Here is a 16,086-nt window from a genome sequence, read left to right as displayed (position 1 = left end):
ACGTACGTGCTGCAGGTCAGTCAGCCCCGTGACCCCTCCTGTGTCTTCCCACAGAGCTGACACGGACAGACATGTAAACCGGCAACTTAGGTAGGTTCGGGCGGGGAGAGGGGGAAAGGGAACAGACGTGCAGGCTGATGACACTCCAAGCAAGCTTGGCTTAAGCCTAGTTAAGGGCTTACTACTAGTATGCCACCGATAAATCTGCCAGGAGATTGTTTGCCGCACTACTGTATTAAACCTGATCACATGCAAGCGATATGATATGTAATCCCATCAATCAGACATGTCTGCGTGTCTGCCAACTCTTCATGAGACATAATTTGCACAAACCACATCTGTGTCAGCAAGAAGGAGCTTGGTGTCAGTGGCGTGTTCAGAACGGAGTGGGAGGCTAGGTAGTGTGTCAACATTGTCTGAATTCACTGGACCAGAACAACTCACCAAGCTATTACAGGCTCAACAGGCTATTGGCAGGGCTTGTTGCGACTTGTGGAATAGTCAGTAGGGGACATGATTTAGGACATAGAGGACGGAGGGGGTCAATCAACACAGCACCATGAAATATGGGAGGGCATGCATTAAATCTTTGAATACCAGCTGTTGTAATTGTTCAGTATACATATGTGCATTTACCCTTTTGTAACCTGATAGTGCATTATTATTTAAGCTCAGGTACTTAGTACGAATCATTTGGATAATGATCAAAGTCTATGTTTTGGTCATTTGGTAATTCTTCTCCAAGCCATTTTAATGAAAAAAATTTAAAAATATTTCAACAACAACTCAGCCCACAGGACCTGACCTCATTTTACAGCCTGTAACGTTACACAGTAGTTAAAAATTAACTGGATGTTTATTTGCATACCCTGGGGGTTTGTAGACGAAACACATTATGGTAGGTGAATCATATACCTGGCAGCCTCATAAGTTATCAAAAGGAAGAAGGTGTGGAATTATCATTTCCCCTAAAGTACCATTAATCTTGTAATCTGGAGATAAATGATTGAGCTCCAACAGGATGTAACTTTATAAGATTAGTGTTAAGGTAAAACTAAGAATACAGTAATAGAATTTCAAAGTAGTCCGATCTTAAAAATTCTTGTTGACTTTCATTTCATCCATTCTTTTCCAGAATTCAGCCATCATAATTCAGCCATCAGTCACCTTTGATGGACAGTTGCTATAGCAACATGCTGATGTCATAACAATTGTATTGTCAATGTTCCAGGTTACGCCAGCCACCCCCTTAAATAACTACCATACCTGTGGGGCTTGGCTGTAAGAACAATGGGACGCTACAATGGGAAAACCTGCCGTCTTATGACGCTGATCGTCCTTACCGGACTCTTCTTCGTGGTGGAGATTACAGTTGGTTACGTGACTAATTCCATGGCACTAGTCGCAGACTCTTTCCACTGTCTGTCAGACATGGTGTCCCTGATAGTAGGCCTGTCTGCCATGAGGGTGAGTTGTATACCTGATGTTTATCAGTGCTCAAGACAAGATGCATAATTGTGTACTTTGTGCAACCAGAAAAAAATGGAGTTGTACACCCAGTTTTGGCTGTAAGTGATGGTCATCAGACTGAGTATACCTTACATGTCTATGTAATGTATGATGACACAAGTGTAACTGTAAGGTATAGTCTTGATACTTGAAAAATAAGGGAACCTTGGTTGCATTAAATGTCGTGTTTTGAATTTTGAAATTCAAAGCTATAGAATTTGGGTTCATCTATTTTATATTGCGCACTAAAAAGTTTTTTCTGTGCACCTAGGAGATTTTTAAGTTGCGCGCACCAGCGCACCTGTTCCAAATGAAAAGAATGTTTAGCCCATTTTAGTATGCTATACATATGTATGTGTCCCAAATAGCTGTGAAAAGCGGTTTTGGTCTAATGACTTTTGAGTTAAATTTTCCTTTAATTGTATTTTGTAGGACTACATGTGTAGTGTTAAACTACAATGTTTCAGGAATTTGCCCTGTAGTTTGTTCACCTTTACTATTGCTTATGTAACCAAATGTAAACAAAAATCAGGTGTTTTCACAACATTTGACCATGTCAAAGTTTGGTGTTGTTTTGCCTATTTCTATTGCCTGAGGCCAAATTGGTGGTCTGATGACCCATAATTATTGATCTTTGTTGATTACACACTATTTCTAAGGTGCTATATCCTGCTTCTCTGTTGATTAATTACAACAGAAGGTTATAAATCTTTTTACTGACATCGTATTGGTACTGGACAGAAAAAAAGCTATGGATGCAAGACTTTCTTACTAAACACTGCCTATGGCTACTGGCATGTAGAGCAACAACAAAAGATCTCCAGCTTTTCTGGTCTTGGTCACCCTTTGGCATACTATTCCAACCCAAGCATGGTTTAAGTGCTCCAATTGTTTTGCCACTGTTCATGTTTCTTACTTTCTTACCAGGTGGAATTCATGAAAAGGCTGTATGCCTAAAAACCACAAAGAACTGCAAATGACTGCAAACAGGCTTGATATGCAACTTGTATGTGAGGCAATGACCTAAGTTGTGTGATGCGCCGGATACATTGTCTGTGCAATTATGAATAAAAGAATATGCAGCAACTCCTAAGAATTTATCAGGTTTTATTGAGATATTTTTTGAGAAGTTTTGAAGTTGAAATGTTGACGTTCCAGTTCTCCAAGAAGAGAGTGGTGCACCTGAACACGTTTGGCTGGGTGCGAGCAGAAGTGCTGGGAGGGTTGGTGAACTGTATCTTCCTGCTGGCCCTGTGCTTCTCCATCCTGGTCGAGTCCTTCAAGCGGCTCATCATGCCTGAACTTGTGGAGAGTCCACTTCTCATGGTCATCATCGGGGGAGTTTCACTGGCCTTCTACCTCTTTGGGATGGGTCTTCTCAGGGGTGAGTTGGACATGCATCCTCATCATCATTTTCATCATTATGATGGTGATGATGTTTTTGTTGTTGGCTTGATTACCCAGAACAATTCCACTCTATGCTCATGTTGAGGAAAAATAAGCCCTTTTCATGCTAGGATTCTAATTTTCTAGGAAATGTCTATATCAGACACTATAGCTACATGCAAGTTGGCCATATGTAGCAAGACGAAGAAGAAGGAAATCTGAATGTTTGCATTTGTAACGGTTTACTGGCAGGCCTTATGGTGGGCAAACATGGTCACCTCCACACTGCAGACAGCCCAACAGGACAGGACACGGCTGCACAGACCGGTAAAGATAATGTACCCTCAAGAGAGCTGGTGTCTGAGACTGACTCTGGATATGACGTGGACCAAACCGTGGACCCTGATAACAGGTAAACTTCCCTGTGAGGAGGAAATGTTGGACATCAGTACAATTTGTAAAGCAAGGTTCAAGGGGTCAATTGCTTGTTGCAACATAGGAAGTTCCATTGACTTGATACTACTACTACAGTACTAGTACTTGACTGGGTCACAGGCGTTGAGACATTCAATTATTCAATCCTGTATGATAACCATGGTCGAATGTCTTGATAATGAATTGTTTCTTTGGACCGTGTCCACAGAAGAGACAGTGATGCCCAGTTGGCCAGACATGGGTCCCACTCCAGTATTAACTCAGACATGGGCAACTCTGCTTGCAGACCACAGGACAATGGTGAAACTTGTTTAAATTGTATTTGAATTTAACCATTGAATACAATGGCCGGGAAAAAAAAGGTGATAAAGTTCACCTCCACAGGCTGTCCTCCCGGTATCAAATTAGCTTGACTCTTGAGCGTTTACTTTGAGCTGTTTTTTATAAGCAAATAGCTTTTTGTAAAATCTTTGGGGAGAAAAAATACCTTTTTTACCTCCAACGTTTAGGCAACTACTGCAATGAATGATTGGGTTACTATTCACAGGTAGTTTTGGTATGTTGTATCAGGTGCCTCTGAATTGACAGCTGCCCTGTGTGCTTACATTCTGCAGCTATAGCAGATGCCACACAGATGAACCTGCGGGGTGTGTTCCTGCATGTGCTGGGCGACGCCCTGTCCTCCCTCATCATTGTTGTGAATGCACTAATCATCATGTATGTGCAGGGAGACTGGACCAAGTACTGTGACCCTGTCCTCAGGTAGATATAAGAATCTTTAACTGTTTTTTTTTTGTAATATGTTACATGAAGAGTGGAATTAAATAAAACCAGCACATGAAGCAGAATGAGGTGTAAAATGTATAAAAATGATTTCAAAGCTTTTCTGTCTATAGACTTATACTTTTGATTACTTTATTCCTAATTTTTTTCTGTTTTTGCAGCATCCTAATGGTGGTCATCATCATCGCTACAACTGTGCCTCTGTGTAAGTTATTTTGATATCCACATCATGTCTTATTCATAGGATAATGAAAAGTTGTGCCTCTCGTCACTTCCAATACAAGTGCAAATTTACCATATTCAGCTAATGTACATCCAATCTTGTTGGGTGTATACAAAATTAACCTCTGGTGGATGCAAGTATGAAGGGAGGATTGAGAGAGATTGTTTTTGAAAGACTATAATGTTGTCTAAAGCCATAAAGTTACATGTGCCTGGATATGAGTGCAGTTCAGCACCAAGGACAGCTTCGACCACTCATATGTTCCTGATATTGCCATTTAGGACATTCTAGGGCTATTACACATATACTTTGAAACATAATGCTTTGACTAATACATAAGTATCATATTCCATCACTGAAGGAACAGAGGGGTATTTGTTTATTTGGAATTGGACACAATTAGAATTCAAAATACATGATATAAAGTCATGTTGATCGCGACCAAAGGTATTGTTACACCAGTTATCATACATTTCACATTTTGCAGTGAGACAGTCAGGGTCCATCCTCCTGCAGTCGGTGCCACCCAGTGTCAGAATGAAGAAACTCAGAACCAAGCTACAGCAGGTGAGACTGGTTAGTGGTTGTTATGCACAGAATCGCCACCTAACAGGAAGGAAGCAAATTACAAGCTAGTATTGCCATCTAAGAAATTCCCTGCATCTGAGGATCACTGTATGATTGATTTATTTGTTTGGGTGTATAAGATGATGTAGCCATGGCTACCTTATTACCTAAAGTCTAATGATATTGTATACTAGTACAAAAATGCCAGACCTGGTGACTACACACAACACAAGAATAACATACAAGTCATTTACATTTTAACATGTTTGACTTATTAGATCATACTGTAATTAAGTCTATTGTACATACTTTCAGTGCCTCGAATCTTAAGTTTGTTTTTTTCATTCAGATTGTTGGTATTGTGAGCATCCATGAGTTACACGTGTGGCCGCTGACCGGTGAGAAGATTGTGGCCACGCTCCACGTGGTGTTCCTGTCCCCGCTAAACTACCTGGAGATCTGCCGTGAGATCAAGGACCTGTTTCATGATGAAGGGATTCACTCCACAACCATTCAGCCTGAGTTCTCACAGGTGAGCTTCTAGCTACATGAGCTTCAAAAGGAACAAACAAAATATGTAGATAAAAGGGCAATCAATTTTCAAGCTGACACTATGCCAACTAAGAATTTTTTAGTTTTGACTCTCACAGTGTATGTTTATGTAGATTATAGGAAATGTATCTTGATAGATTAATTGGTAAATAGTGTATGTTGATTTAAATATTTGATTGCTTATATTAGTAGATATATAATACAATATGATCTTATTGAATCAGCTTGCGGTAAAGTCTTAATGTAGGCACTTTATGTTTTGTTTCAGGGTGTTGGGAGCAGTTGCCATTGTCTCCTGGACTGTAACAGAACCTGTAGTCCAAACCAGTGCTGCACAACAGACACAGACAAACAGTTAGGTGCGCCGGACAAGGCGTCCCTCAGGAGAGTCCTGTTCCCCTGTCTGGGTCACCCTGAGGATGATGCACTCATCCAGCCAGGGGATGCTGGGAGGAGACCATCGCTGAACGAGGTACTTGCATTCTTGAGGGAGAAGTTTGGGGAAAGAGTCAGCTATGATGAGAACAGTGGAGAGATTTTTCTCCTAGAGACAAAAGAGTCAACTCTGTAGAGAGTGTGGATGGTAGCCAGGTTTCCAGTCTTCTTAGGAAAAGAAGAAAGTCATGCTTTTCAAGTGAATTTATATGATACCACATTGGTAAGCCACTGTTACAGAAATAAGAATTAATGTAACAAAATTGTACCAATGAAATTGGTTATCAAAAAGCTTCCATTTAAGTGCAATATGTTTATCCAGAACTCAGCTAAAATGATCTATTTTTTTTAATTTTTATTTTATTAGATATTTATTCATTTTCCATTATGATAAACCAAGGAGCTCCTTGGATAAACAAAACATACAGACATTACAAAAAACACAGATGATCTATTTAGGTCATTTGCTACGAACAGTTAAGCTGTTTGGTTGAAGGTTAAACTCTGAATGATGGTATTTTTTGAAAGTCAGCAACAAAGATCTAGGAATCTATCTTATAGTTTTCAAATCTTCAAGTGTTGAACTAATCCATTTCTAATGTTATATATGTTTGTGTAACTATCTAGCTTTATTCATACATCATACAAGAATTTGACAGTATTGCCAATGATATCAATAACAATCCTAGATGCAACTGAAATATTCTGTGACAGATTGTTCTAGATTAACAGCATGTGAAGGAAACTGTTTTCTGGAAAAATGTTTTACTGCACAAAATCCACTCTTTGAGCACTCTTAAAGCAAGTGTAATTACTAATGGTTACATTTTGTCACTCTTCTGTACATGATATTTACGAGTGCGACTTAAAAGACCGTATAAGTAAAGATACCTATATTTTACTCAGACTTTAACTTGGTCTTAAACCTGTGGTAAAGATTTAGTGTTGTTGTTGCATTTATGACCGCTTAAATGTGGCTTAAAGATAATGATTATGATAAAAATGTATAAGTTTCATTTACATTAGGTGTGCTTAAATTTCTGATTTTGTGTAATGCTTGCTGCTCATCATTTTCTGCTGTAACTAATCCACATTGATTCTCCTGTGATTGTGCTCCTGAAGCCTTCAGCAGGGTTGTTTCCTGGTCCCTCTCCCATGGGGAGGGAGTGCATTACCTGGAACAGCCCTATGGTATTGCCCGGGTATCAGTATGTTCAGTGAAACTGCTCTGTCAGTTCCAACCAATAACTTTGGAGCAGACCTGAGAAGCTGAACAAGCCTGATACCCAGGCTAACCTTACATGGCATGGCACGATTTTTCTCATTGCCTCTTCCAATCATCTCCAATGGAATAATAGACAAAGCAGTTCTTAAGGTAGGATACCCTTGACTTCTCTTGGAAATTTTGTCATTGATTATGAAAATCACTATTTAGTCATACTTTCATTGTAATTGAAAAAAAATAATCAGAATCCAATACTGTTATACAGTATACGGTTAGAATAGTGCTCATTTTTATTGTATGATACCTAATTTCAAAGGATGAAATACCATATTTCAGGTAGATTTCAGATTTCCTTACTAACTTTTTCTTTACATCCCACATATTTTCCCCAGCAGCACATATCTCCTGACCAAGCCAGCCTTCCCCAAGACTCTACTAACCCTTCCTCTGATGCTGTGAGCTCTGACCAGCAGTCCAGGTCCTCTAACTGCATGGACCAATCTTCTGCTGCAAGTATCTCACTGAGTGGGTATAGCGATAGCAGGTTTTCTGTGGTGACTAACAATTCTAACAATTCAGCAGTGGTGGCAGACTCCACCACTGAAGCTGACGGGGTGCCTGTCGTTTCCTCCCTTCCTTGCTTGGGGATGCAGCAAACTAACCTGTCCCCTCCCACCTCAATGCTGGAAATGGTGCAGTCCTCTCCTGACTTACATGACACCATCTCTACTAACAGTGACTTTGGAGATACCAAGTGCTCCAACACAGGGGGGTCTCCATCATCAGAGAGCTTGAAATACAAACATATTGTATCGCCCAAGAATATCAGGCCAGGGCAAATGCATGGCATCAGACATGTAAAATCAGTAGACCACCTTGAGGAATCTATAAAGGAAGATGCAATGGGCTTAAGAAATGCCAAGTCTGCTCATTTTGGTGTAGCTGAGAGCACAAGGAACAGGTTTAAGGGTGTACAACATAAGGTTCAGTTGCATGGATATGACAATGGCAGTAAGACGGAATCTTCCGCTTAGAAAACAATATACTAGTATATGATGATAGGGCTTCCAGGTTTGCTCAGTGCATAGCCAAGAGTACAGAATTTTAATATTATAAGTTGGTGATATAGATAACTATCATTATGGTAGAAGACTTCTGTGAACGTTGGCATTGAAGTCGTGTGGGCTGGATTTCTCACTATTTTCTTTGTATACGGCCTAAATACAGGTAAAGGAGCATGTTTTATATGTCTTATATTTTGAGTCTTATTGCCATGATTGTTGCCACATATGCAACAGGGGCACTAGTGAATACTTTTTTTGAACTATGCAAATTTTCTGCAATTCTTTTGCAGATACAAGTTGTATATACTAGTATATTAATGGCAATATCCTATGATGTTGCAATGATTGTCCAAATAAAGAAATGATAATCTGAGATTATATTACTCCTGCAAAGTGAGGGAATAAATATATTTTTGAATAACAATGTTATAAGAATCTGATAGTCCTACATGGAAAATATTGATATAACCATTCTAGTTATTCCATACTCTGACTTAAGATTGAAGTGAGTGTGCTTATGTAGGTATGTTTGGGAATGTTTGTGTTACTTTATTCATGTGTATAGTTAATGCATGTGTAGTTTTGTCTGATATTCATTTCATTTAGTGACCAGACACTTCAACATTACCAAAAATCAATTGAGGACCAAATACATGTGTTCACTGGCAAACATTCCCAGAAAATGCAAAGTTCATGCTGAAGTCAATTTGTTTAATCCTTTTCTTTTTTCAAGAACATCTCTAGACAGACATGTACTATATTTTCTGTAACTGTCATTTTTGGTATGTCTTACAGGACAGTATGCATATTTTATTTTCAGAATATACTTACCTTGTGTTTCTGACAAAGGATCTTGTATCTCTACATTTGTACATTTCTACATTGGTATAATTTTGCTGTATTCAAATGTATATATTCCAAGCCAAATGCTGCATCTAATGAGAAAGATGATAAAATGACAAAGTGCTAACCAAGCTAATTTAAAATGATACCAGTTTGTTGTGATGTTGTCATTGCCATTAAATTGTGTGGAAAATGTTCATGCATATGTCCTTATTGAGCCTGGTTTAACTGTAATATCCAACACAAAATTGGACGTTGCACTCACCCAAATTTTTGACTGCTGTTGTGACGTCACGTTATGCAGATAGTACACGTGACTCAGTAAGCAGTGGATCATAGGTTGGAGGATGGCGCCCACTGTCTCTGTTCAGGGATGGTTGTAAAGCTCTGACGTAGATGGCTTCTTAGAGCCAGACCTTTTTGCTAGAGGGATCAATGTCCAAGATTTTAACTTTGTCCAGTGAGACCGAATGACCCGGTGATTCTATGTGAATATGTTGGGAAACTTCTGAGGTTGTTGAACTCGTGTGTCTGTGCTCAAGGAACCTGGTCATGAGTGATCTCTCAAGTTTGAACGTCTCCAGAAAAATAAAACAGGAACAAACCAGCCGGTCACTACCGGTATACCGTCGGAATGCATCCAAGAGTGGGTCAAGACCTGCTCAGATAGACTGTTGCGGGAACCGGAGCTGTCAGTTTTGGCTAAAGGCTCGGATTTCGCGGCTAGGTCAAAGACAAAGCTGATTAAAGGTAAAATATAACAGGAAAACTTTGACGCAGTGCAGGTCATCAACCTGATTTAGAACTTGGAAAATAATCGTGGGGATATGTATACGTTTTCCGCAACCCCGATGGCGCAAAAGCACCCATATCATACCGCAAAAAGAACGCACGATTTGGGTAATCAGGCGACAAGGCCGCCATCGCGCACTGCTGTATTCACCAGACGACAAAATCTGCGCGACCGAAAAATGCTACGAAGAACGGGCTTTGGGGAAATATCAAAGGTCAAATATTGTTATAGTGGTGGCCGAAAAATCGGGTAGCCAAAACTAAAGGGGTAAACCTGTGATTTGCAACGAACTCTTTCACAAAACTAATTCCGAATCGGAACCTAAACCCCATGCAGAAAGGAGGAACACCTAGCCTGGGTACCATCCGGATAGTAGTTCGCTCTTATCTTCGCTTCAGCAGAGAAGCGATATACTTATAAGTTATAGTGTATAATGAATGTCAGAGCTAGAAGCGACTGTATATAGTATAATGAACGCCGGAGAGAACTACTTTCCGGATGGTACACCTAAGATGGAGGCTAAGGAACACCTGCTTGAGCGCTAAATCACGATAGCAAGGGGAGCTCGAGGTTAGTGCAAATGGGTACCCGCACCTGGGACAATGTTGCTGGATGTATCGTATCATATGACACCTTAAGCTTGGTTCATGGTCGACAGAAATAAAGGCTTCACATTTCGCGGGAGCGGACTCAGAAAGAAAACAATACTAGCTCCATGGCCATGCTTCACTTCAGGAAGCACGTGCCACGCGTCACCTGTTCTATTGTCAAAGCAAACTGTCACATTGCTAGAAGTTGGTGCCGCATCTACTCTCCAATGGCAATGAGAGATTGATGGGGAAATTCGTGACCTCAGCGCGGCTTTTCTTATATACCATATTTTATCTGACGCAATCCCCACCAGATAGCTGACAGAAAAAAGAGCCGGCATATAAGAAAAAAAGGTCGATTTTCCCCATCAACCTTTGCTTGGAGACTAGGTGTTATCATCGTTACCATGGGTTGCAACGCTGAAAACAATGTATTATTCACTTTTTGTCTGATGGTGTCATTCATTGTGGAAAATAAAGTCGAGTGTGTATGGCAGCTTTGAAGAGGTGTCCATTGACACCTGTTCCGCCATACCCTCCATATATATATATATCGTCATCGAATATGGTGAATCCTAATGTAACGATGGGCCATGTGTGTCCAGTTAGCCCATGACATCTGCTATGAATTAGAACCAATAAAGGAGGGCACCCAGATGTCCCCAGATCAGTCTCACGCAGGACATGACTCAGAGTGGACCTTCTTCATAGAGCTAGACGTTCCTTCATATACCTAACACTAGGGCTGGGTATCGGTACAGCGTACCGGTACAAAACCGGTTTTTCTTATTGGACCGGTCCAGAAAAACCGGACCTGAAAAAATTAGGTGACCGGATGTTGGACCGATTAGAAAATTAATAGATTATTTTATCAGGCATTCACACGTTTTGACGCTTGTAGGTGGAAGAAAATGACAAGAGTGAAGTAGAGTAGAGTTTATAGTAATTTCTACCACGTTTTACAGCCAATCGTACAGGTGCAGTTAGTGTTGAAGGATTTTAAAACGCCGGTGTAAGTCTAATACTCCACCAAACAGATCTATTTGTAGTGAAATGGACCATTGGTATGAGTCATACTGCATCAGGTCCAGGTTCAGGTCCGGACCTGGACCTGATCCTTTGGACCTGAACCGGACCTGGACCTGAGTTTTCTGTACCGGTACCCAGCCCTACCTAACACTAATAAATAAAGAAATAAAGGTTAGCGTTACTTCAGTTGTGTGTAAAAAGGCTGTGCATTTGTACCACCCAGTCCACAGTCTTTCACATGCGACAGGTTATTCGATTACATTCACGTTAACTGTCACTCACCTGCACTAGACGGTCTAGACCCCTCTTCATCCAACAAAACTAGCCTCTACCAGGCTCCGTGCCGGATCGCTGAAAAAATTAGTAGAAATTGGCCAAACCCTCTAGTGTAGATCTGACTGCGGCCTAGACTGTGCAACGTGGTGCAACACAATCTCTGTGGTAGCTAAAAAGAGGCCAGCAATGTTGGGCTGGCTGAATAGAAGCGTGATTAAATCAGGCTAACTGCGGTCCAAACAAGATAAGCAAACAATGGGCCCCTGAGGCGTAGCCAAAAAAGCAACCAAAACTTTTGACACAGTAACCCGGACGGTAGTCTGTGTAACACAAACTCTGCTGTCCAGGGCTGTAACTGGCCCCTCCCCGCCGGCGGATGTTGAGCGGGCTGCTATAAGCGAGATTTAATCAGGCTACCCGGACGGTAGGTAGGTTATGTACTAGTAACGTTAGCCTCCTTCATCACGCACCTTCATCACTTGCCTCTCTGGGGCTAGGACCGGCGGTAGGACGCGTGTGGCCGGGCCGAGCTGACCGTAGTGCTGCTCGCGTGCGTGGTCGGTCATCCCCAGTGACCGTGACTTTCTGTGGCTTCCCGCTGAGCTGTGACGATTTATAGACGTGTAATTCCCCCCACCCCCCATTCCGCCAACTCAGGTGGGTCGGAGCTGGAATTTGGTCTATTGGAAGGTGGGGAACAGAATTTGCGGGCAGGGAAGGGAATGGGAGAGCGGCTAGACTTGAGGTATGGAGAGGGTTGGGATTCGACTGTGATACCAATTACGGACCTTTAATATGTTGGTAATAGATGTCTCTTCTCGGCTGTGGGACAAACATGTCCTAGCAGTTGGCACCCTCTAGGGCGGGGAAGGGATTGGAAGGGGAAAGGGAACAGAATAGACAGAATCGTTGGGGCAGCTGGGGGAAGGGATGGGAGAGCTCTGGACTGGAGGGTCAGGGGTGGGAATTCGACTCTGATGATACCAATATTACGGAGCAATGTTGGTCTTTCTTCGGCTGTGGGATAAACATGTCCCGCTCCCAGAGTTGGCACCCTCGCCCAAAGTTTTCCAGTGCGTTGTCGACATGTCTTACATGAGAGACTGACATATGTGAGCCGAAGCCAGCTCCTGTATATTTGTCTGGCCCTAAGATAACGTTATGTACAGCAGCATCCTGCAGGCCACGATTTTTTTCTACAATAAAGCATTGCCCGGGGGTCAAAACTTTACCTGAGTCTAATGTTGCAGGTGGCAAGTACACATACAGGCTTTAGTAATTGCATGTATATTCACATGTAAATGAGTGCAGCTTGCCCCCCGAGTCTGTTCTGGTGTTTACTTTACTATGACCTCAGCCGTGCTAAGGCGACATGATATATGATAATCGCATCAGTTCAATGGCTTATAGCTTTGGTTGGCGCTGTTCTTAGCGACTGATGGGAGCGGGCCAAAGCTCAAAAGTCCGGGCTATATTTAGATGATTATGCCTCTCTCGAGTTGGCACCGTCGCCTATTTCCAACGTGCGTTGTCTGACATGTGAGCCGAAGCTGACACTTGGCCTAGATACAGTGGCCACGATTTTTCCAACAAAAACCATAAACCAATGTCCAATGTTGGAGAGTAACTAACTGGTGGTAAATATACAGAAAAATGCATATTTTGTAACATACAGGCTTTAGCAATTGTATGCAGATTGCACCCGAGTCTGTTCTTTTGTTTACTTTACTGTGACCTGATGGCGAGATGATAAATGAGAATCGTGTCAGTGACGTCCGTCAGGTCAGACGGATTCAGCCTTGGCAATAACTCGAATACTGAGATCAGAACGCATGTGCTGCGACAGGAATTCTTGTAAATATGTCAAAGGTAAAGGCCTCGAAAAAGAAAATACCAGTAGTCCTTGCGTCCACCATTATCTAATTTGCATAACAACAAATTTCGGAATTTTTGGGTTTGTTTACTTTTTGTGGGCCTTTACAAATTGACATATAACCTGGAGTTTTTGTCGCCGTACATGCGTTCTCATCTCTGTGAAAGGGCTTATAACTTTGGTTGACGTAGTAGCGACTGTCAGGAGCTGAGGCCAGAGCTAATAAAAACAAGACTTGACTCCAGAGTCAAGGCTAAGATATGTCTTTGAATTCGTACCTGCAAATACTACATGATTTGTACATATTTGAAAGTTTGTCAGCAGTAAGTGAACGGGTGTCAACCTTCGAGTAGAGTAAAGTAGAGTAGAGTTGTTTCGGCCGGGTAGGAGTGTCGACTCCAGTTTGGACTGCTCTTCAATTCAGGATAGTGACATTGTCGGTTTTAGGGGATGAAACTAGGTAGTAAAAAAAAAATTGTAAAATTTAAAAAGGGCTTTGATGGCTGACCAATTGGCCCCTGCACAATAATAATACAATCGGATACAATCTGAGACTTTATGATGATGATATGGCTCCCAGGTTTGCTCAGTGCATAGTGGTATAGGTTACTATGGTACAAGACTTATTTTTTGTCAGTATTTCCTTTGTATACTGCCAAAATACAGGTAAAGGAGCATGTTTTATATGTCTCATATATTGAGCCTTATTGCCATTATATATTGAATGTTGCCACATTGCAACAGGGCACTACTGAAGGATTTTTCTTGAACTATGCAAATTCTCTGCAGTTCTTTTGCAGATACAAGACAAAAGGTCGAATTTTCCAATCAACCTCTGCCTGGAGAGTAGGTGCTATCCATGTTACCATGGGCTGCAACGTTGAAAACAATGTATTATTGTAACTTTTGTCAAATGATAGTGTTCTTTGCTGAAAATAAAGTCGAGTGAAAGCGGCAACTGAGTTTCCAATTGCTTTCTCTTAAATGACCTTGAATGGGAGACTGGCGTATGTGATCCGAAGAGCTGGCCTGTATGTGTAACTGTTCTCGCTAGATACTGTACAGCGGTAGAGTCTATCCGGGCCGCGATTTTTTTTTACAATAAGCCCTTTCACAGAAGTCAGAACGCAGAACAGGAGTTCTAGTTAAGATGTCAAAGGGTAAGGCCCACTTAAAGCAAACAGTCCTGGTGTCGACCATTGTTCGATTTGCATAGCATTACGTCAAGACGGGTTTTGTTTACTTTTTGTGGACTTTACCCTTCGACATATTATCTGGATTTCCTGTCGCCGCACATGCGTTCTGCCATCTGTGAACGGGCTTATAACCATAACCCAGGGTCACAAAGATAGCCTGAGATCAATCTTGGAGAGCTTATTCGTGGTAAGTAGACAGCAAAATGCACATATTGATTGTATCATACGGACTTTAGCAATTGTATTACATGTAAATGAGTGCAGCGTGCACCCGAGTCTGTTCTGACCATGGCATGTAGTTTACTTAACTGACAATACTCTGGCTTGATCACACTCAGGCGACATGATATATGATGTTTGATAGTATTCCTGTCAGTGACGTTCTTGGCTTATATCTTTGGTTGGCGCTGCTTACTAGCGAATGCTTACTAGCGGGAGCGGGCTATTGTGGCTGCGTACCTGAAAACTCTACATGACTTGTACTGTCCTTGTGTAAATAGGAGTGACGAAATACCCTTTGTTTGTAGCAACTCCCCAATGCTTGACTTAACTTGCATATTCAAACTTTAATCAAAGGATAGCTGATAAGAAATAATATTACCTGGATGAAACAAATTGATCTGATGGCAGTAGACAACATATACACTGCTGTGCATTGTCTATATACATTGACTCCCTATATTTTTCAATAGTATTGTGACAAGTACATATTTGAAAGTTTGTCAGCGGTGTATAAAAAAGAGAAGTATTGGGGACTGATCTATCCCAGATGTACGCCATCCCAGAAACACTTTTGGGATAGAAGCACAGCTGGGATATTCCTGCATCCCCGGCCAGATGTGCCAGGAGCGCTCAAAACTGAGCGCATCCTGGATGTCCCAAACGCGCTCTTTTGTCCTCAAGCCTGTGTTTACACAATCTCTCGCTGGCTGGGGTTAATGACCCCCTTCTAGGGCGGCAGCAATTGTAGGGCTGGCCCAGATTTTTAGTCAGGCTACTCAAGGAGCTTGATAAAAGCTCCTTGGGCTACTTTGTCGCCGTCAATCATGGACATGGTGATTGTTTACAACCTCGCGAGACCTGCTAGCTGTAGTATGTCATGTAGCAAGCTGTCTCCCATATCGTAATGCCGGCTCTGTGGGCTTTGCGGCCTAAGTAGGGGTGCGTCTCTTTATATCTTTATACACGCCCGGGACCCACCCACTTGTACCGCTTATGCCGATTTTTAGCACCCATTTTCAGTCGACGATGTTTGACAAATTGTGCGATTATCCGACATTAGTGACTTTTCGTCGTGCAGATAAGCG

The 16,086-nt window shown here is 41.7% G+C and overlaps 1 protein-coding gene across 2 annotated transcripts; it reads left to right on the top strand.

Moving 5' to 3' along the window:
* Positions 1–796: 796 nt before the first annotated feature.
* Positions 797–8,789, top strand: LOC118413463 (zinc transporter 1-like). 2 transcript variants are annotated; one of them, XM_035816859.1, is made up of 11 exons: positions 797–948; positions 1,232–1,467; positions 2,668–2,893; positions 3,148–3,307; positions 3,539–3,630; positions 3,945–4,092; positions 4,275–4,318; positions 4,824–4,903; positions 5,253–5,435; positions 5,724–5,927; positions 7,511–8,789. In XM_035816859.1, the coding sequence occupies exons 2-11, from the start codon at positions 1,291–1,293 to the stop codon at positions 8,147–8,149; spliced, it is 1,953 nt and encodes a 650-aa protein (XP_035672752.1). In that variant the 5' UTR covers positions 797–948; positions 1,232–1,290; the 3' UTR covers positions 8,150–8,789. The 2 variants fall into 2 exon arrangements, with proteins under 2 accessions (XP_035672752.1, XP_035672750.1); XM_035816857.1 differs by having other exon boundaries at positions 7,508–8,789.
* Positions 8,790–16,086: the final 7,297 nt, after the last annotated feature.

This window comes from Branchiostoma floridae, chromosome 4, assembly GCF_000003815.2.
Source record: "Branchiostoma floridae strain S238N-H82 chromosome 4, Bfl_VNyyK, whole genome shotgun sequence".
Classification (NCBI taxonomy): Eukaryota; Metazoa; Chordata; class Leptocardii; order Amphioxiformes; family Branchiostomatidae; genus Branchiostoma; species Branchiostoma floridae.
Note: the sequence above shows the minus strand (reverse complement) of the source record. Positions and strands in the feature narration are given on the sequence as shown.

Coding starts and splice junctions, on each gene's coding strand:
- LOC118413463 (XM_035816857.1), top strand. CDS start 1,291: ATGGGACGCTACAATGGGAAAACCTGCCGTCTTATGACGCTGATCGTC. Junction 4,319..4,823: donor CGCTACAACTGTGCCTCTGT/GTAAGTTATTTT, acceptor CACATTTTGCAG/TGAGACAGTCAGGGTCCATC. Junction 4,904..5,252: donor TCAGAACCAAGCTACAGCAG/GTGAGACTGGTT, acceptor TTTTTCATTCAG/ATTGTTGGTATTGTGAGCAT.